Source organism: Gymnoscopelus braueri, assembly GCF_963280865.1.
Source record: "Gymnoscopelus braueri genome assembly, chromosome: 2".
NCBI classification, from domain to species: Eukaryota; Metazoa; Chordata; class Actinopteri; order Myctophiformes; family Myctophidae; genus Gymnoscopelus; species Gymnoscopelus braueri.
Window position 1 is genome coordinate 17,801,723 of NC_137604.1, and position 22,066 is coordinate 17,823,788.

General features: G+C 40.3%; 1 protein-coding gene across 1 annotated transcript; it reads left to right on the forward strand.

Annotated features, from left to right (window-relative positions):
• The first annotated feature begins 13,343 nt into the window (after nucleotides 1-13,343).
• Nucleotides 13,344-16,355, forward strand: LOC308073538 (macrophage mannose receptor 1-like). Its single transcript, XM_080412475.1, has 6 exons — nucleotides 13,344-13,381; nucleotides 13,600-13,643; nucleotides 14,142-14,543; nucleotides 14,703-15,047; nucleotides 15,253-15,338; nucleotides 16,130-16,355. Exons 2-6 carry the CDS (start codon nucleotides 13,607-13,609, stop codon nucleotides 16,262-16,264), a joined length of 1,005 nt encoding a protein of 334 aa, XP_080268601.1. The 5' UTR covers nucleotides 13,344-13,381; nucleotides 13,600-13,606; the 3' UTR covers nucleotides 16,265-16,355.
• Nucleotides 16,356-22,066: the final 5,711 nt, after the last annotated feature.

The following is a 22,066-nucleotide window of genomic DNA, read 5'->3' on the forward strand; positions in this document are numbered from 1 at the left end:
ACACTGAGAACTATAAGACTGTTCATAATAAAACCGTTTGGCACGTTTAAAAAAATACATAATTTTAACATCACTTCACATTCTTATACACCAGCGCACCGGGAGCAACTGACGCTTTAAAGCCAGCCCAACGTGAGTTGGGGGGATGGGAGCAGCAGCATACAGAACGGCCACTGAAATATTTGTTTGGCTCGGAGCCACAACTTAAATAAATCCTTCGGGAAACGGGATGTACGGACCACCAAACGGAAAGTGAGTGCCACAAAGTAATGAACAAATGGAAATGGAAATGTGTTTGGATTTCAATTTTTATATATTGGTTTTAGTGGGATTCCTAGTAAACCCTGTGTTATGGATGGTGTGACGGACATGCCACTGGAAAGGCACCTGGTTAGTTTGTTTGTTGGTTTGTCATCTTATTGTTGTGGGCTTTTATTGTTTGGTTGGTACTTTTTATGCTGCATTTGTGGTTTGATATATGCACCTTTTATTGGTTATGTGGGACATGTGTTGATTTATGACAGTTTATTGAAAAATACTTTTTGTTTCTTTAGTTTTCACGTTGATCTATAATAAAGAATCTTCAAAATCATCAGTCGGACTCCAACCTCTTTCATGCCCAGCTGGGAACTGCTACAGTCTTCACGTTACTTCCTTTCTTTGATGTAAACACAGTCAACGTGACTGTGACGTATAGCCATGTAATTTGGTGACGCATCCGATCGCAATCGCCATGGCCGGAGCGGAACATGGCAGAAATGTAGAGCTAAGGCCAACCCTCTCACGTGAACTAATATAAGCGACGTGATTGGTTAAAAACCTTAACCAAGAACAGTCAAGATTGGCTAAGTTAAAGATATTTAGTGTAGAGTTAAAACACTATAGTATAGAGTCCTGGGGGCTCCAGTCAACTAACTTTATATGCAAGCAGGGGTCTTCAACAGGGGGTCCGGGACCCCTAGGGGGTCCTCAGATCTACTACAGGGGTCCGCCAAATGTGTGATTTTTTTTTACCTTAACCACTTCAACCATAGTATCCCTTTTTCTGAGGAGAACTTTAGCCAAAAAGAGCAGATCTACAAGCTCACAATAACGCCTCGCGCTGCGAGGCGTTATTGTGAGCTTGTAGATCTGCTATTTCTGGCAAAGAGGTATATGTGTAGAGGGGGAAAAAGAGCAGACCAAGTAAACAAAAAAAAGTTTAATCTGAAACACTATTTTATACAATATAGTGGGGGTCCCTGCTTCATCTCTCTCTCAGCTAGGGGGTCCCTGCTTCATCTCTCTCTCAGCTAGGGGGTCCCTGCTTCATCTCTCACTCAGCTAGGGGGTCCCTGCTTCATCTCTCTCTCAGCTAGGGGTCCCTGCTTCATCTCTCTGTCAGCTAGGGGGTCCTTGGCCTGAAAACGTTGAAGACCCCTGGTTTAAGATATGCTTTGTTGTGACAACAGGGAACCTGCCTGAAGGGAGAGGACATGGCTGGACATGATCCAGACAATTAAGGTAAAATATTTGTATATCACATTTCATGCACAATTACAATTCAAAGTAACTTACGTAAGACCAAAAGGGCATTTAAGGATAGATGGATAGATACTAGATAGATAGATAGATAGATAGATTTTACCCTCGGTACGACTTATGATCAAATCAATAATGCCAAAATGCAAAAACGATAATTTAGCCAGATCACAAAAAAGGTGTATGACTTTACTAAATTCCCCGGCTGCTGATTCTTGATATGGTTTGGCTTTTCAAAATAAGTCAGCAAATAAGGTAAATAATTATGACCATAGATGCATGTTCTCTCTAAACCAGAACGTCTTTCCAGTCCAGTTCCAGGCATTTATTTGAGTAATAAGGTCCAGGAAGTTGCCTGTATCCACGCAGCGTATGTGATGCATTTTCCTCAAGTAGGCGTGTTTCTTACTTTAAATAAATATTACATATTTACACCCGTAATTTGTCTTTTTTTTTCTCTGTGTTAGTGTGTACAATAGTTTTCTTTAGACTATGATACGTTTAATCCTCTGGTACGATAATTCAACATTTCACATCTGACAGTGAATGAAACAAAGCCTTAAATAGTATCATTGGTAACACCTGTGAAGGAAGTAAGAAGTGGCCCAATATCTTAAGAGCATTTAAGGCAGGTACAGACTGCAAGACCTTAAAGTGGTCGGGGGGTCATCTGATCGTTAAGCATAACACACTGCAGGAGTTTATTTCTTGAAATCGGCTGTCATATATCGTTGTGGTTTTCACACTATATGATTGATCCCCGACAAGGGCTGACACACTGCAGGATAGTTCACTAGGATGCTATCTCCAGAGTCAGACCCAATACATACATTTGTGTTTATTCCAATTCATTTTAATCGACGTATCCCGTGATATGCCTCTCTCCCTCTCCCCCTCTCTCTCCCTCTCTCTCTCGCACGTCAAGTGCGCTGAAGTCAGTGACAGCGTTGCCATGTCCGCTTATTATAAGCGACTTTGGGATACTTTTTCTGTAAAGTTGCTTGAAAGTGTAGTTGCTTTTTTGGCCTTGTTTCCTAATATTGTTTGAACCAGTTGTTCTAAAACATTTTCATGGGAAGGACCCCCAAATTAATAATAATAATTAATTGTCCGCAGAGGCGCAGACGACCTCCCCCTTCTGAGAATATGTTGTGCCATAGACCCCCATACAAGATCTGTGTGGATTTGGAAAATATTCCACAAATTCCCCCCCCCCCCATAGCCTATCTACAACGTGAGCTTGTAGATCGTCTATTTTCAAGTATCCAATGTATTTGTATATAGGCTTCATGCATAGTCGCTTGTTGGGCTTGTTTTCACAAACCTGGTTGCTTATTTCTCTCGCAAAATCTGGCAACACTCAGACAAACATACACACACACACACACACACACACACACATACAGATCGCTCGCTCTCTGCGTCTCTCTCTCTCTCTCTCTCTCTCTATCTCTGTGCAATAGTCTCAAATAAACAGCCCCCTTCGAGCACGCTCGCTCACTCTGTTTTATAATAATGTTTAACTTAATACAGGACTGGACAGTAACTATGCGGGAGATCTGTTTGTTGTGGACCTTCCATAGCCACGGTGGCTGTAATGTGCTCTCATTGGCTGTGGCGCTGATCTCCTCGCAGACCCCTTTCATACTGTATGATACTGTGAGATGTCTAGTCGGCGACATAGCTGAATATCTAACATGGTAGTTATCTGAAAACGGTCGGAAAGCCGTCGCAGAGCGGATTATCGCGCCCATATCGTCTCGCGGTGCCTTTCACACACAGCGAGCATTATCTCGCAGATCAAAGGCCGATCTGCGTCAGATCGGGAGGTTTTGTCGGCGAGCGCCAAAAAATGTCGGCGACAGCAATCTCGGACCAAATCTCCTGCAGTGTGTACGAGCCCTTAACCTTCTCCTGTTCAGCCTCCACATATCTTTTCAGCCTCCAATTACCATCATGTGGTTTCCAAACCACTTTGTGTTCCCAGAACATTATTTGGGGTCCAAGACCCCTAAAAACAATGTTCTTGCCACTGATGTCTCTATTATGCATGATGCATGAACTAAGAATATATCTACTGTACGTCTGTGTTTATTCCATTAAGGACGTATGCCATTGTACAGTATTACCTAGTGGAAACGTGGACAACAGCACTGTATAAATACTTGCAGTAAAACAAGACAACAATAGTCAGATTTGTTTTGTATGAGGTTAGGGTTAGAGTTAATAATTTATAAAAGGCTTTGGAATAACGAGCCATCAGACCAATGCCATGGCACCCAACATCAGCCAAGCTGTGGCAACTATTAATCAAAATGTCACTGAAACTTTTCCATACTATTTGCATATGAAAATAAGAGGCTTAAAGTTTAGGTAAAGGTACCAGCTCTGAGAGATTTACTCCATAGCTCCAGTTCTTCAGCACTCACAACATCAGACACTGAGTTTTCAAACGGTGAGTGTATTTTTCATGTATCTACAGGTGGTTGGTTAGAGGACCGGTACACCAGTGTCCTCTTATATCAAAAGGAATAATTTGGTGCAGAAATCAAAACAATATGTTGTTAATCTGCGGTAGTAGACTACACCACAAAGCTGGGTTGAGCTGAAACCAAATTTCCCCTACCGGTCTCAGTGTTGATTTTGACAGCAAATTTTGATTTAGTTTTAGCGTTGTGAGCTTGTAGATCTGTTATTTTCAGAGCACAACACCTGAGCGCAACCAAACAAAATTAATTGTCTTTTAGTTGTACTGGATCTCTTCTCCACTAGTCCCTCCCGAACATTTTAGTCTAGTTTGTATTTGTTGACAAAATTGTCCATATATTTAGTCTTAGTTTTAGTCATTGTAGCTTAGTTTTAATTTAGTTTTAATTTAGTTTTCGTCAGTGAAAAAAGGTAGTCGCCGAAAAAAATTCGTCATAGTTTTAGTCGACAAAATCAACACTGCGGTCAATAGTAAAGCAATTCTGTCAAAGACGGGGCTTTTTTGTCCACCTACGTAAAGGACATTTCATTCTTCTTTTCCTTTTAAATTAATGTTTTCTTCATGAAATTGTATCACAACATATTGATATTTTCTGTGTTTATATGGTGATAACTGTTGTTTATTTCATCACAGAGAAGCTATGGATCATGAATTACTTCTGATCATCCTCCTCTCTGGTGAGACCATGGAGTGTGTGTTGTTATTTCTTGGATATAGCACTCAAATGTACTTTTTAAGCGCATTGGTCATTTGTATTAAAACATGAGGTCATGGCAGCTGTTTGCTAAACTACAATATTAAAATGTTCCTTTATGCCAATAAGCAATATGGACAAGAAAGATTGAGATAGTAATTGGATTTCAGTGCTGTAGGTGCAAAGGCACAGAATAACTTTTTGAAGCCCGACACAATGTCTAAAAACAATTGGACAAAATATGTAAGAGTTGTAGCAAAAATATTTGAAATCATTGGGCCAACATTCTTCCACGGCCTATGTGTGCAAAGTTTACACCGATCGGTCTGTTCAAAGACAGACAGACAGATAGACTGACAGACAGACAGACAGACAGACAGACAGACAGACAGACACACGGATGGACAGGGGTGAAAACACAATGGTGGAGTTAAAGATGCATGTATCAAGCTCTAAATCCACTATTCTTGATCTCTTCAGGATTCTACATACCCTCCTGCTGTGTGCTTCGTGAGTATCACGTTGTTAACTTGAAAAAGACCTGGATCGATGCTCAGAGCTACTGCAGAGAGAAGTACACTGACCTGGCCACCATAGAGAACATGGAAGATGTGGAGAGTCTGAAAGCAGTCAACTCTGTCAACTCTGGCACATGGTTGTGGTTTGGACTTTATGATGACCCCAAATCCTGGAAGGGAACCATAGGCCATGATGTCAACTCTTGGAGATGGTCAGCCGTTGATGCACCGATCAGGACAGAGTATCATAACTGGAATTCTGGCCAGCCAAATTATCGTGTATCCACAATGCTCTGTGTGTTAATCACTCCTTATGGTTTTTGGTGGGATGCACCTTGTGAACGGGAAAAACATTTTGTCTGTTATTATGGTAGGAATACCTTCTATTTTTTTTGCCTATACAATCAAAAATAATGAAATCATACTTAACACACACATGTGTGCACACATTGTACACAGATTTATTTTACATACAAAAGTTTATAAAAATCTAAATAATCTACAGTACTCATACTACAGTACAACACACACACATGTCTTGTGTGCATTCACTAGTACACACATACTGTACACAGATTGATTTTAAATACAAAAGTGTATGATTGGTCTGCAGGCATTTGGTCCATAGTGACACTGTTTCACTGTTCTCTTCCCTAGATAATGGAGTCCAACAGAAATATATTTTAGTCAAGAAGGCATCATCATGGAAGGCTGCCCAGCAATACTGCAGAGAACGTTACACAGACCTGGCTGTTATCAAAAATGCTAAAGAGAACAACCAAGTTGTGTCTTTATTTGAAACAAAGATTAATGCATGGATCGGCCTTTACAGAGTAGCATGGACATGGTCTGACCAGAGCAACCTCTCCTTCACACACTGGGCTGATAAACAGCCCGATAACGCTCCAAATTCACATTGTGTAGCATTGCATTCCTCCTACTTTACTTGGAATGATGGAGACTGTTTAGTAAAGTTTGCATTCCTCTGCCACAGAGGTGAGTGTCTTCTCCACAACACAACTAAGTTTCAAATCTTTAGCACAAAAGATCAACATTATCTGTATAGGTCCTATGTTTTTTTTACACATTATTTAGTTTTTTATGTGGTGTATGTGTGTGTGTGTGTGTGTGTGTGTGTGTGTGTGTGTGTGTGTGTGTGTGTGTGTGTGTGTGTGTGTGTGTGTGGGGGTGGGGGTGGGGGTGGGGGTGGGGGTGGGTGCGCGCACGTGGGGTGAGGCAGCTGTTCAAGGAGTGAAGGTGATGAGGATGAAGATTCAGACTGATGCTGACCTGACAAATCCAGACATTAGTGACCAACTCCTACAACAGGTAATCAACTCTTAAGGATATTTAATGCTTCAGAGAAAAAGTGTTGTGTGTCATTTCACTTGACATATTTCTTTTGTCCAGCAACATGTCACACAACACTTTTTACACAACCCTTCTTTTTTTATCCGGCGATATATCATAGTGGTGACGGGCACTGCACTCCCTCGAGTCCTTGCCAATGCGCGCACTAAATTTGAAGTCGGTCGGTCCCATATAAGCACATGGCCATATATGGGCATATAGCGGTCAGATCTGTGGCCACCTGTTGGGTTGAGACTGTGTAGAAAAATGTCCTCGAAATGTAGAGCAATAGCTGCCCTGTAGCAGGCCAGCAGTAAAAAGCTTCTCATGTCTTCTATTCCTCTTCAGTTACGTGAATCTCTAGCCAACCAGGGAGTACCTAACTTTCAACTGCGCTGGAAGACTCAACCCAAAAAACAGGAGAGTCCTGAAGTTGAAGAACAACACTGCAAATCCACAACAATCCTAGGTTAACTTCTTAATAATGGATAATATCAATCTACCAGTTGACTGCCTGACAGACAGACAGACAGACAGACAGACAGACAGACAGACAGACAGACAGACAGACAGACAGACAGACAGACAGACAGACAGACAGACAGACAGACACGGATAGATGGATAGATTTGGGTTTCCTTTTCTTTTCAGGTGAAAATAATTGTAATTATTTCCAAAAGAAAATTGCTAACGTTTTTTTTTCATTTACATATTTTGCTTTTAGAATAAAATAAACTGTACGCAAAGGATATTTTCATGTGTATTTTCCTTTAATGTCCATTGTATTAAAACATAACATAGATAAACACAGCTGCAAAACTACATGCTTTTATTGATTGATTGACATTTTATTTACCTTATATTTTAAATTACACTGATATACAATCAATTTAATTGTAGTAATTAGGCATTAGTTGCCTCTTTCAGAAATTATTATTTTTGTGCAAGCTCCATCATTCATACTGAGGAAGAAATTATGTTATGCTATTATGATTGTTTATTATATTTTACCATCACTTATAGTACTTGAATAATACATTGTGACATGATATCTATTTGGTAACCTGTTGGAGCCAAGATGTCTCCGCTAGGCCTGATAGCTATTGTTTATGATACAGCATATCTGTCTATCTACTGTATCATATTCAGCTTGTCCTTGTAGCAGCTAGTATAACTATGGTCTGAGCCCTGTGATCGCTGGCAGAAAAACCTTACCGATCTGTGTCAGACTGTGTGTCTAACGTAAATCTCCCCATGATATCATGTAAATTAAAACATAACCATCACCACCTACAATATTGTCTGTGACTCCTATTGCCTCATCAATTACTGATTGATCCAGAATTCCAAGGCAGTAGCTTTCAGGGGGGGGTGGGGGGGGGGGGGGGGGGGACAGAGAAAGGGAGAGCAAGGAGAAAACATAGGGGGAAATTAAAACAATAACATTTGAACACATAGCATAGGTTAGACATAAGGTGCACGTACAAAAAATATAGCAGCAGGTGCATTACATGAAGTACAGCACTAGAACGGTATAGACATAGTCTTACTGTATGTACTTGTGACATATAGGTAAAACCACATGAGGTAAAAAAGAAAAAATCCACATGTAGGAAGGTAGTTTGCATAGGGTCAAATCCACAGTATGCAGCTGTGAAAGATTTCAATGACTGTAATCAGAAGGAATGATTCCTTATTTAAGGCAGAAAGTGTAATGTCAGATTTCATAAGATGTTTTCCATAGTTTCCGTATGTATGCATACTGTATGTGTAGTTGGATGTTTCTCACTAAATGCACACACATGCACTAACCCACGCACGCACGCACGCAGGCACGCACACAAACACACACACACACACACACACACACACGGCCACATGCACATGCACACATACACACACTTACACACACACACAAAGGTACTATAACCACCAGTCAACACTGTCTATAACCACCAGTCAACACAAGCTCTAATGTGCTTCCCTGGGGAACCCCACAGTTCACTGCAAGGGATTAGGACAGGGTTCCATTGACATTAACCACTTGTTCTCTTCACCCAAGGTAGAATTTGAGGTAGGTCAAAGGTGACTAGTTGACTAGTGGACAAATATTATGAACAAAAGCTATCGCCTCTTACCACCCCCCCCCCCCCCCCCCCCGCCCCCACACCACCTCTGCCATTATCCTAGGGTGATCTTGAATTCACTTCACTAATTATATTCGAACATACATAAACTAAACTCTTTTCACTGATCCCATTGCAATTAATTAAGGTAACGTAAATCTCCCCATGATATTATGTAAATTAAAACTTAATCATCACCACCTACAATATTGTCTGTGACTCCTATTGCCTCATCAATTACTGATTGATCCAGAATTCCAAGGCAGTAGCTTTCAGGGGGGGGGGGGGGGACGACGACGACGACAGAGAAAGGGAGAGCAAGGAGAAAACATAGGGGGAAATGAAGACAATAACATTTGAACCCACAGTCTATGATTTGAACGCATAGCATAGGTTAGACATAAGGTGCACGTACAAAAAATATAGCAGCAGGTGCATTACATGAAGTACAGCACTAGGACGGTATAGACATAGGTTTACTGTATTCACCCAAGGTAGGATTTGAGGTAGGTCAAAGGTGACTAGTTGACTAGTGGACAAATATTATGAACAAAAGCTATCGCCTCTTACCAAAGTTTGCAGGATTGCTCCGTTTTCAACAAATCATGCCTCAAATCATGAACGCAGCTTGCGATTTCCGTGAGATTTCACACACACATTTCCACTAGGCCGAGGAAGAAATGCCACTTGAAAATGTTCAAATCAGCCTCATGGTGGCGCTATAAATGGACGATTTGTGTTTTTAACTATAACTGCACCGATCTGCATGAAACTTTGCACGCACACTCCCTAGAGGCCAAGGAAAAACAACTGACCTGCATTTTTCACATTTGCCTTTCATAGCGCCACCAGGAGGCCGACTTATGTAAAACACATTTTTTGATATTAAGCCTTCAGAATTAATCCAAATTTCACGCACATCGGTACACTTGATCTCTATAGTCATGTGATCAGGATGGATCTTTTAGAATTGTCATATTCCATCCTGATTGGCTAACATTGACATCTAAAGTTTGCAGGAGTGGCCCGTTTTGAACAAAATGCCACAAATCATGAATGCAGCGTCCGATTGTGGTGACACTTTGCACGCACATTCGCACTACATTGAAGAACAAATGCCACCCTTTTAACATTGCCCTATTATAGCGCCACCAGGAGCCCAATTTTGCAACACTTTTCTTTTTTATATTACTCCTACAAATTCAAACATCATGCAAATCGGTACACATATAGTCAAGTGATCAAGATGGTTCCGTCCAATTTTTCATATTCCATCCTGATTGGCTAATTCCGAACATTGCTGCCCCACAATAACCTACCTGACCTGGCGGAGACCTGTGCTCCGAGGAGCACTTTTTCTAGTTATATTTGAACATACATAAACTAAACTCTTTTCACTGATCCCATTGCAATTAATTAAGGTACTGTACCTCTTTCAAAATAATGTTGGAAATGTTGGAAAAGCATCAGGCTTATAGCCTGGCATTGGCCAGACTGATAACGTTCATTCACTCTCACGTTCCGCCCCGGTATCAGTCTGGACTTCGGCCCATATAGGGAGCGAGTATGAGAAATCAGAAAATGATTTTGATGCTTTTCACTGTTGTACGGACAGCAGTTGAAATGCAGTCACTGATTGGCCCGATCAATTTCTGATAAAGACAGTTTGTCTTTATAGTGCCAACTTCTCAGTAACTAATATAACATTACACTGAGAACTATAAGACTGTTCATAATAAAACCGTTTGGCACGTTTAAAGAAATAATAATTTTAATATCACTTCACATTCTTATACACCGGAAGCGCACCAGCACACTAGGAGCAACTGACGCTTTAAAGCCAGCCCAACGTGAGTTGGGGGGATGGGAGCAGCAGCATACAGAACGGCCACTGAAATATTTGTTTGGCTCGGAGCCACAACTTAAATAAATCCTTCGGGAAACGGGATGTGCGGACCACCAAACGGAAAGTGAGTGCCACAAAGTGAGTGAACAAATGGAAATGGAAATGTGTTTGGATTTCAATTTTTATATATTGGTTTTAGTGGGATTCCTAGTAAACCCTGTGTTATGGATGGTGTGACGGACATGCCACTGGAAAGGCACCTGGTTAGCACCTAGCTGGAGAGGGAAAACGGTGAATGTCATTTTTATGTTTGTTTGTTGGTTTGTCATCTTATTGTTGTGGGCTTTTATTGTTTGGTTGGTACTTTTTATGCTGCATTTGTGGTTTGATATATGCACCTTTTATTGGTTATGTGGGACATGTGTTGATTTATGACAGTTTATTGATTATGTGTTTATACTTTTTGTTTCTTTAGTTTTCACGTTGATCTATAATAAAGAATCTTCAAAATCATCAGACGGACTCCAACCTCTTTCATGCCCAGCTGGGAACTGCTACAGTCTTCACGTTACTTCCTTTCTTTGATGTAAACACAGTCAACGTGACTGTGACGTATAGCCATGTAATTTGGTGACGCATCCGATCGCAATCGCCATGGCCGGAGCGGAACATGGCAAAAATGTAGAGCTAAAGCCAACCCTCTCACGTGAACTAATATAAGTGACGTGATTGGTTAAAAACCTTAACCAAGAACAGTCAAGATTGGCTAAGTTAAAGATATTTAGTGTAGAGTTAAAACACTATAGTATAGAGTCCTGGGGGCTCCAGTCAACTAACTTTACATGGTTTAAAGATATGCTTTTTCAAGTGAAAGATGGTGTGACAACAGGGAACCTGCCTGAAGGGAGAGGACATGGCTGGACATAATCCAGACAATTAAGGCAAATATATTTGTATATCACATTTCATGCACAATTACAATTCAAAGTAACTTACGTAAGACCAAAAGGGCATTTAAGGATAGATAGATAGATAGGCCTACTAGATAGATAGATAGATAGATAGATAGATAGATAGATAGATAGATAGATAGATAGATAGATACAGTAGATAGATAGATAATTTTACCCTCGTTACGACTTATGATCAAATCAATAATGCCAAAATGCAAAAACGATAATTTAGCCAGATCACAAAAAAGATGTATGACTTTACTAAATTCCCCGGCTGCTGATTCTTGATATGGTTTGGCTTTTCAAAATAAGTCAGCAAATAGGTAAATATGACCATAGATGTTCTCTCTAAACCAGAACGTCTTTCCAGTCCAGTTCCAGGCTTTTATTTGAGTAATAAGGTCCAGGAAGTTGCCTGTTTCCACGCAGCGTATGTGATGCATTTTCCTCAAGTAGGCGTGTTTCTTACAATAAATAAATATTACATATTTACACCCGTAATTTGTCTTTTTTTTCTCTGTGTTAGTGTGTACAATAGTTTTCTTTAGAATATGATACGTTTAATCCTCTGGTACGATAATTCAACATTTCTCATCTGACAGTGAATGAAACAAAGCCTTAAATAGTGTCATTGGTAACACCTGTGAAGGAAGTAAGAAGTGGCCCAATATCTTAAGAGCATTTAACCTTCTCCTGTTCAGTCTCCACATATCTTTTCAGCCTCCAATTACCATCATGTGGTTTCCAAACCACTTTGTGTTCCCAGAACATTATTTGGGGTCCAAGACCCCTTGTTCTTGCCACTGATGTCTCTATTATGCATGAACTAAGAATATATCTACTGTACATCTGTGTTTGTTCCATTAAGGACGTATGCCATTGTACAGTATTACCTAGTGGAAACGTGGACAACAGCACTGTATAAATACTTGCAGTAAAAGAAGACAACAATAGTCAGATTGTTTTTGTATGAGGTTAGGGTTAGAGTTAATAATTTATAAAATGCTTTGGAATAACGAGCCATCAGACCAATGCCATGGCACCCAACATCTAGCCTGGTAAACCCTCCCTCCGGAAATCTCAATTCCATTTCATTTCAGGAGTGAGTCTGGCCTGATCCGCCTGTCTGCAATATTGGCTGTGCTGGAGTTGGGCGGGAGTAATACCGTTGACTGACAACCCCTTCAGCCAATGATAATTTTTCCCCTTCAGCCAATCAGCAGTTCACCAGTCTTAATGTGACGCGACGGGACTTTTGAGACAGCCATACCCAAAATGGGTTGCCTTTTTCGGGTACAATGGTGTCACTGCCCGCCCCTACCGGTTCTCTAATTATTATTTTTTAAATAGGCTTTGTCATGATTAATTGACCACATATATGAAGTTAAACAACTAAATTCTATCCAAACGATATCTTATAAGTAAATTCCGTGCCTCAAAATAGAAGTTAGAGAGCTTTTTGAAGTAAAAAAATAGCGGAGAATTGGCCGCACAAGAAAAAGATGGCTGCCGTTCGTGTTTTGGGCTCACTCGAACTCGCCACCTGATTGGCCAACGTAAGCTGTCAATCACAGAACAATGAGCGACGACGCTGATAGGCGCGGCCGTTTGGCATACACAGCCAATATTGCAGAGAGGCGGTTCATGCCAGACTCACTCCAGGAATCAAATAGAAATGAGATTTCCGGAGGGAGGGTTTACCAGGCTACCCAACATCAGCCAAGCTGTGGCAACTATTAATCAAAATGTCACTGAAACTTTTCCATACTATTTGCATATGAAAATAAGAGGCTTAAAGTTCAGATAAAGGTACCAGCTCTGAGAGATTTACTCCATAGCTACAGTTCTTCAACACTCACAACATCAGACACTGAGTTTTCAAACGGTGAGTTTATTTTTCATGTATCTACAGGTGGTTGGTTAGAAGACTGGTACACCAGTGTCCTTTTATATCAAAAGGAAGAATTTGGTGAACATATCAAAACAATATATTGTGAATTTGCAGTAGTGCACAACAAAGCTGGGTTGAGCTGAAACCAAATTCACAAGATATTGATATTTTCTGTGTTTATATGGTGATAACTGTTGTTTATTTCCTCTCAGAAAAGCTATGGATCATGAATTACTTCTGATCATCCTCCTCTCAGGTAAGACCATGGAATGTGCATGTTGTTATTTCTTGGTTATGGCACTCAAATAAACTTTTTAAGTGCATTGACCATTTGTATTCAAACATAACATATGAGGCCATGACAGCTGTTTTCTAAAACAAATACATTTAAATTTTCCTTTATACGGACATATGGACATCAAATAAAGATTGAGATGGTAATTGGATTTCAGTACTGTAGGTACACATGGCACAGAATTACTTTTTGAAGCCCTACTAAATGTCTACAAAGTTTTTGACAAAATCTGTAAGAATTGTAACAAAAATATTTGACATCATTGAGCCGACATTCTTCCACGGCCTCCTGGGAGTGTGTGTGCAAAGTTTACGCCGATCTGTCCAGCGGTGCCAGAGATTAGCTTTTCAAAGACAGACAAACAGACAGACAGACACACACACGGAAGGACAGGGGTGAAAACACAATGGTGGAGATAAGTATTCATCCAGCTCTAAATCTGCTATTCTTGACCTTCAGGATTCTACATACCCTCCTGTTGTGTGCTTCGTGAGTATCACTTTGTTAACTTGGAAAAGACCTGGAGCGATGCTCAGAGCTACTGCAGAGAGAAGTACACTGACCTGGCCACCATAGAGAACATGGAAGATGTGGAGAGTCTGAAAGCAGTCAACTCTGATGGCAACTTGATATGGTTTGGACTGCATGATGACCCCAAATCCTGGAAGGGAACCATAGGCCATGATGTCAACTCTTGGAGATGGTCAGCAGTTGATGTGCAGATCAGGACAGAGTATAATAACTGGAGATCTGGCGAGCCAAATTATAGTAAAGCAACACAGCTCTGTGTGTTAATCAATCTTTATGGTTTTTGGGGTGATAATCCTTGTGAACAGGAAAGACATTTTGTCTGTTATTATGGTAAGAACGTATTGCCTATACAATCAAAATAATGAAATCATACTTAACACACACGTGTGCACACATTGTACACAGATTGATTTTACATACAAAAGTGTATGATTGGTCTGCAGGCATTTGGTCCTTATAGTGACACTGTTTCACTGTTCTCTTCCCTAGATAATGGAGTCCAACAGAAATATATTTTAGTCAAGAAGGCATCATCATGGAAGGCTGCCCAGCAATACTGCAGAGATCGTTACACAGACCTGGCTGTCATCAAAAATGCTGAAGAGAACAACCAAGTTGTGTCTTTAGTGCAAAGAAAAGATGATCCATGGATCGGCCTTTACAGAGAAGCATGGACATGGTCTGACCAGAGCAACCTCTCCTTCACACACTGGGCTAAAGCCCAGCCCGGTAATCAGGGGGGCGGAAATCAACATTGTGTTGCCATGTTTTACCCACAGTTAACTTGGGCTGATATAGAATGTAGTCAAAAGCGTGCGTTTTTCTGCCACACAGGTGAGTGTCTTCTCCACAATACGACTACGTTTTTTTGCACAAAAGATCAACATCATCAGTATGGTCCTATGCTTTTTTCATAATTTGTGTGTGTGTGTGTGTGTGTGTGTGTGTGTGTGTGTGTGTGTGTGTGTGCGTGCGTGCGTGCGTGCGTGCGTGCGTGCGTGCGTGCGTGCGTGCGTGCGTGCGTGTGTGCCCGTGGCAGCTATTCAGGTGAAGGTGATGAGGATGAAAATTCACACTGATGCGGACCTGTCAAATGCAGAAATTAATGACCAACTCCTACAGCAGGTAATCAACTCTTAAGGCTGTTTAATGATTCAAAGAAAAAGAGTGACATATTTCTCTTGTCCAGCACATAGTCTCTCTCTCTCTTGTGTGCTCCATACCATTATGTGCTCCCTGTAGGAGGTGGAGAGAATGAGGTCTGTCTTAATCTCGTGGGAAAGTGAAGATATTTTACTAAATGCGCGTTTTCTGGCATTACATTTCAAATGGATATGAAACTAGAGGACAACTAGCTGACCCCAAGTTAATTATTGTTGAGTACAAACAAGCGTTACAACTTTTAATGCAGTCGCAATGAGTCCCCTCCCCATGTTCTATGGCTGATGTAGGATATGCTTAATATAAATGTACTTCCGCTGGCTATTGTGCACATACTTAGTAATATTATTATTGTCGCGCTCAATGTCGACTATGGAATTCAGCGTGAGAGAGAGAGAATTAGAGCGAGAACTAGACAGATGGAGAGAGAGAGAGATAGAGAGAGCATAGACAGAGAGAGAAGAGAGGGGGGAGGGAGAGACAGAGAGAACACAGATAGAGATATAGAGAGAAATAGACAGAGAGAGAAGAGAGAGAGGGGGGGGCGGAGAGGGAGAGATACAGAGAACACAGAGAGAGAAATAGAGAGAGGGGGAAAGAGAAAGGGGGAGGGGAAGACAGGTAACTTTAGTAGTCAGCGTTTTACTGTGTTTGCATCATTAGCTGTGCATTATTGCTTACAATCAGTGCAAATAATTGCTGTTATTTGCATCAACATTGACCATGTGGTCCTCATGTCTTCTATTCCTCCTCAGTTACGTGAATCTCTAGCCAACCAGGGAGTAACTAACTTTCAACTGCGCTGGAAGACTCAACCCACAAAACAGGAGAGTCCTGAGGCTGAAGTTGAAGAACAACACTTCACTGCAAATTCCACAACAAGCCTATAGGTCACCTTCTTATTAAAGGATAATATTAGTACCAGGTGACTGACTGACTGACTGACTAACTGACTGACTGACTGACTGACTGACTGACTGACTGACTGACAGACAGATAGATTGGGTTTCCTTTTCAGGTGAAAATAGTCTTTGAATTGTGATAATTTCCCTAAGAAAATATGTTTACATATTTTGCTTTTAGAGCTGTACGTAAAGAATACTTTCATATTTATTTTCCTTTTATAGCCATTGTATTTAAAACATAACAAGATACACACAGCTGTTTGCAAAACTACAATGCTTTTATTGATTGATTGATGTTTTATTGACAAAATGTTCATACCTGACCTTATATTTGACATAATACTGATATGCAATTATTTTAGACGTAGACTACATGTAAGTATAAATTAGGCATTAGTTGCCTGTTTCAGAAATTATAATTTTTGTGCAAGCTCCATCATTCGTAGTGAGGAAGAAATTATGTTATGCTCTTATGATTGTTTATATCTAACCTTTATATTTTGCCATCACTTTAGTACTTATATAATACATTATGATATGACATGATATTTGGTAGCCTGTTGGAGCCAAGATGTCTCCGCTAGGCCTGATAGCTATTGTTTTATAGTTACAGCCTATCTGTTATGGTTCAGCTTGTCCTTGTAGCAGCTAGTATAACTATGGTCTGATCCCTGTGATCGCTGGCAGAAAAACCTTACCGATCTGTGTCAGACTGTGTGTCTAACGTACTTCTCCCCATGATATCATGTCAATTAAAACATAATTAACCATCACCACCTACAATATTGTCTGTGACTCCTATTGCCTCATCGATTACTGATTGATCCAGAATTGCATGACAATAGTTTTCAGAAAAAGGGTTTGGGGTTGGGGGTGGGGGGTGGTCAAAGAGCGGGAGAACGCAAGTACAAAACATAGGGGTGAAAAAAAAAAGAAGATAAGTACATGCATACACATAGCATAGGTTAGACATAAGGTGCAGCCCTATCTTGCACGCTGCCTTACCCCTTATCCCTAAACCTTTTCGGGATTTTTTACTATTTTGAAAATAATTTAAAAATTGTTCAAATAGCCGATCTACAAGCTCACAACGTGTTGATGTAGATCGGTTAGTTGAACTTTTTTTAAATGTTTCTCAAAATAGTAAAATATGGCTAATAAGTTTAGGCATAAGGGGTAAGGCGGCACACACAATAGGGCCCTATATAGTCTTACTGTATGTGCTAGTGACATAGTCAAAGAGGGAGGTAGTTTGCATAGGGTAAATCCACAGTATGCAGCTGTGAAATATTTCAATGAATGTAATAAGAGGGAATGATTCCTCATTTAAGGCAGAACGTGCAATGTCAGATTTCATAAGATGTTTTCCATAGTTTCTACAAAAATAAAATAAAACAGCAATCATACAGCACTGCCTCACATGCTATGTGTGTACGGTATGTATGCATGTACGGAATGTGTGTAGTTTGACGTTTCTCACTAAATGCATACACACACACACACACACCCACACCCACACCCACACCCACACGCACACGCACACGCACACGCACACGCACACACACACACACACACACACACACACACACACACACACACACACACACACCTTCCACCCTGAGCTAGCAAAGTGTTGGAATTAGCTGGGTCATGGGCTTAAGGCTGAGTAGTAGTCGAATCCGTTTTTTTTGGGAGGTCTGAAACTTAGTTTTTATAGTGATATTGAGGTTTTGGAGATCCAAGAGGTTTAAGCATATTCAAAATGGCATTGCATGAGGGCTCCAGCTAGAGTAGAGAACAAGAACACATTGCAGTTGCAGGCTACTTTCACATCGTTAATGTATAGAAGGAAAAGTAACAACCCTAGTATGCTTCCCTGGGGAACCCCAAAGTTCCATTGATCAACCACTTGGATAACACAGAATAAGACAAAAGGATAGCACAAAAAGACCCAGGGGGCTTGTTTCCATCCCGTTGTATTCCACATAGTTTAACCAGTTTAACCACTTGAAGCATCCCTGGGACGCTAATACTGGGGTGAACATTATGTGAAAATAGCAGCTCGAAAATAGCAGCTCTACAAGCTTCAAGATTGGCTAAGTTTGGCAAAGATATTTAGTGTGAGTGAGTGAGATAAAACACTATATGGACCCTACGCACGCTGCCTTATCCATTATGCCTAAACTTTATAGGCCATTTTTACTATTTAGAAAAACATTTTGAAATTGTGAAAATAGCCAATCTACATCGACAAGTTGTGAGGTTGTAGATCGGCTATTTGAACTATTTAAAAATGTTTTTCAAAATAGTAAAAAAAAAAAATATATAGGCATAAGGGGTAAGGCGGCGCGCAAGAGGGCCCTTACATAGTTTTGCTATAGTAGGCAGTACTAAGCACAAAAAATGGCCAAATCGTTACGCGGCGGATAAAAGCATGAAATTTGATACAGATGTCCCTTGGCTCATCCTAAAACATCCTAGAAGGGGTGCCCAAAAAAATCTTAAACAGGAAGTGAGTTATGGACAAAATTAAAAATGGCCACCTAAACTGTTGCCCGTTGACTCAAAAGACACCAAAAGAATCTCCAAAAAGCATGAAATTTGGCACATATGTTCCTTGGGTCATCCTAAGACATCCTAGAAGGGGTGCCCAAAGGAATCCGAACAGGAAGTGAGTTATTGACTAAATTGAAAATGGCCGCCTAGTGTTGTCGATTGACTCAAAAGACAACTAAAGAATCTCATAAAAGCATACAATTTGGCACACATGTCCTTTTGGTCATCCTAAGACATCCTAGAAGGGGTGCCCAAAAAGATCTTAAGCAGGAACTGAGTTATTGACAAAATTGAAAATGGCCGCCTACAGTGTTATCTATTGACTCAAAAGACAACTAAAGAATCTCATAAAAGCATACAATTTGGCATACATGTCCCTTGGGTGATCCCAAGACATCCCAGAAGGGGTGCCCAAAAAAATCTTAAACAGGAAGTGAGTCATTGACAAAATTGAAAATTACCGCTTACAGTGTTGTCGATTGACTCAAAAGACAACTAAAGAATCTCATAAAAGCATACAATTTGGCATACATGTCCCTTGGGTCATCCTAAGACATCCTAGAAGGGGTGCCTGAAATTATCTGAAACAGGAAGTGAGTTATTGACTAAATTGAAAATGGCCTTGTACAGTGTTGACAGATGATGCAAAAGACACTCATTAAAAATAATCTCATAAAAGCATGACATTTGGTACAAATGTCCCTTGGGTGATCTGAATGCATCCTAATGGGTGCCAAAAAAAGTTTTAATAGTCTCTCAATGTAAAACACTCCTCCCACACGGGCTGCACTGCTACAATATTCAAATCGAGCAGCCAATCTGGCATTTGGTCCAGAAGCCTGAAAGCTATGCAATCTCTACCATCTCCTGACAAATATGGATGGATTAAAGTCGCTGATTCGTGGACACCTTTATGGACACTCTTGCCAGAGGCTGCTTAAGTTTGTAGAGAACTCAAGTGTGGCTGCAAAGCTGAGCCCTTCTGTTCGAGAAAGTGTAGATGCCGGGATGCTGGGTTACCTTACAGAGCATTATGCCAATGTGCTGGTAATTGCGAAATGGCACACATGAATACATGTAGTTACTAAACACTAATCACAAAAAAACAGTAATGATCAAGAAGAAAATACATGAGAAGATAGTGTAAAACAAGCAAGAAGATGTAGAGTGCAAAATAAATAAGATGCAGAGAGTAAAATAAGAATATGCAGAGTAAGATAAGATGCAGAGTAAAATAAATAAGAATATGCAGAGAGTTAGATAAATAAAGAAGATTCAAAGAGTACAATAAAAAAATAATGCAGAAAGTAAAATAAATAAGTGATGTAGAAATTAAAACAGAAGGTAGACTACAAAATACGGCAGGTTATGCACTGCATAACCTGTCGTATTGGTCTGCATAATATGCAGACTGCCATGGTCAACTGTTTAAACAGCCATTTAGAATTTCTTCAACATGGTCCCTTCCTAAAAAGTTTAATAAACAAGCAAACAAACAAATAAATAACCCCTTCTAGGATATATTAAGAAGCACTCAATGTACGTACCAAATTATACACTTTTATGACGTCCCTTTATGTTTTCTTTTGTGTCAACTGCTTTAGGCGGTCACTTCCTGTTTAAAACCTTTTTGGGCACCCCTTGTAGGATGCGTTCAGATCACCCAAGGGACATTTGTACCACATTTCATGCTTTTATGAGATTCTGTAGGTATCTTGCATCATCTTTCAACACTGTAGGCGGCCATTTTCAATTTAGTCAATAACTCACTTCCTGTTTCAGATTATTTTGGGCACCCCTTTTAGGATGTGTTAGGATGACCCAAGGGACATATGTGCCAAATTGTATGCTTTTTGGAGATTCTATAGGCTTTTTGAGTCAATCGCCAACACTGTAGGCGGCCATTTTCAATTTAGTCAATAACTCACTTCCTGTTGAAGACTTTTTTGGGCACCCCTTCTAGGATGTCTTAGGATGACCCAAGGGACATGTGTGACACATTTTATACTTTTTGGAGATTCTTTAGTTGTCTTTTGAGTCAATCGACAACACTAGGCAGCCATTTTCAATTTGGTCAATAACTCACTTCCTGTTTCAGATTTTTTTGGGCACCCCTTCTAGGATGTCTTAGGATGACCCAAGGGACATGTGTGCCACATTTTATGCTTTTTGGAGATTCTTTTGGTGTCTTTTGAGTCAACGGTCAACAGTTTAGGTGGCCATTTTGGATTTTGTCCATAACTCACTTCCTGTTTAAGATTTTTTTGGGCACCCCTTCTAGGATGTTTTAAGATGACCCAAGGGACATCTGTATCAAATTTCATGCTTTTATCCGCCGCGTAACGATTTTTCACTTAGTGCCCCCTACTACTAGTGAAAGATGGTGTGACAACAGGGAACCTGACTGAAGGGAGAGGACATGCCTGGACATGACCCAGACAAGGCAAGGCAAATGTATTTGTATATCACATTTCATGCACAATTACAATTCAAAGTACCTTACACAACACCAAAAGGGCATTAAGGATAGATAGATTGATAGATAGATAGATAGATAGATAGATAGATAGATAGATAGATAGATAGATAGATAGATAGATAGATAGATAGATAGATAGATAGATAGATAGATAGAAAAAGTGCTCCTTGGAGCACAGGTCTCCGCCAGGTCAGGTAGGTTATTGTGGGCCAGCAATGTTCAGAATTTGCCAGTCAGGATGGAATATAAAAAATCGTACGGAACCATCTTGATCACTTGACTATAGAGATAATGTGTACTGATTTGCATGATGTTTGGACAACATTTGTAGGAGTAAAATAAAAAAGAAAAATCGGCCTCCTGGTGGCGCTATAATAGGGCAATGTTAAAAGGGTGGCGTTTGTTCTTCAACGTAGTGCGAATGTACGTGCAAAGTTCCACCGCAATCGGGCGCTGCGTTCATGATTTGCGGCATTTTGTTCAAAACGGGCCACTCCTGCAAACTTTAGATGTCAATGTTAGCCAATCAGGATGGAATATGAAAAATCAAACAGATCCATCTTGATCACATGACTATAGAGATCATGTGTACCGATTTGCGTGACATTTGGATAAAATCTGAAGGCTTAATCTCAAAATATGTATTTTACATAAGTCGGCCTCCTGGTGGCGCTATAAAAGGCTAATGTGAAAAATGTTTTTCCTTGGTCTCTAGGGAGTATGCGTGCAAAGTTTCACGCAGATCGGTGCAG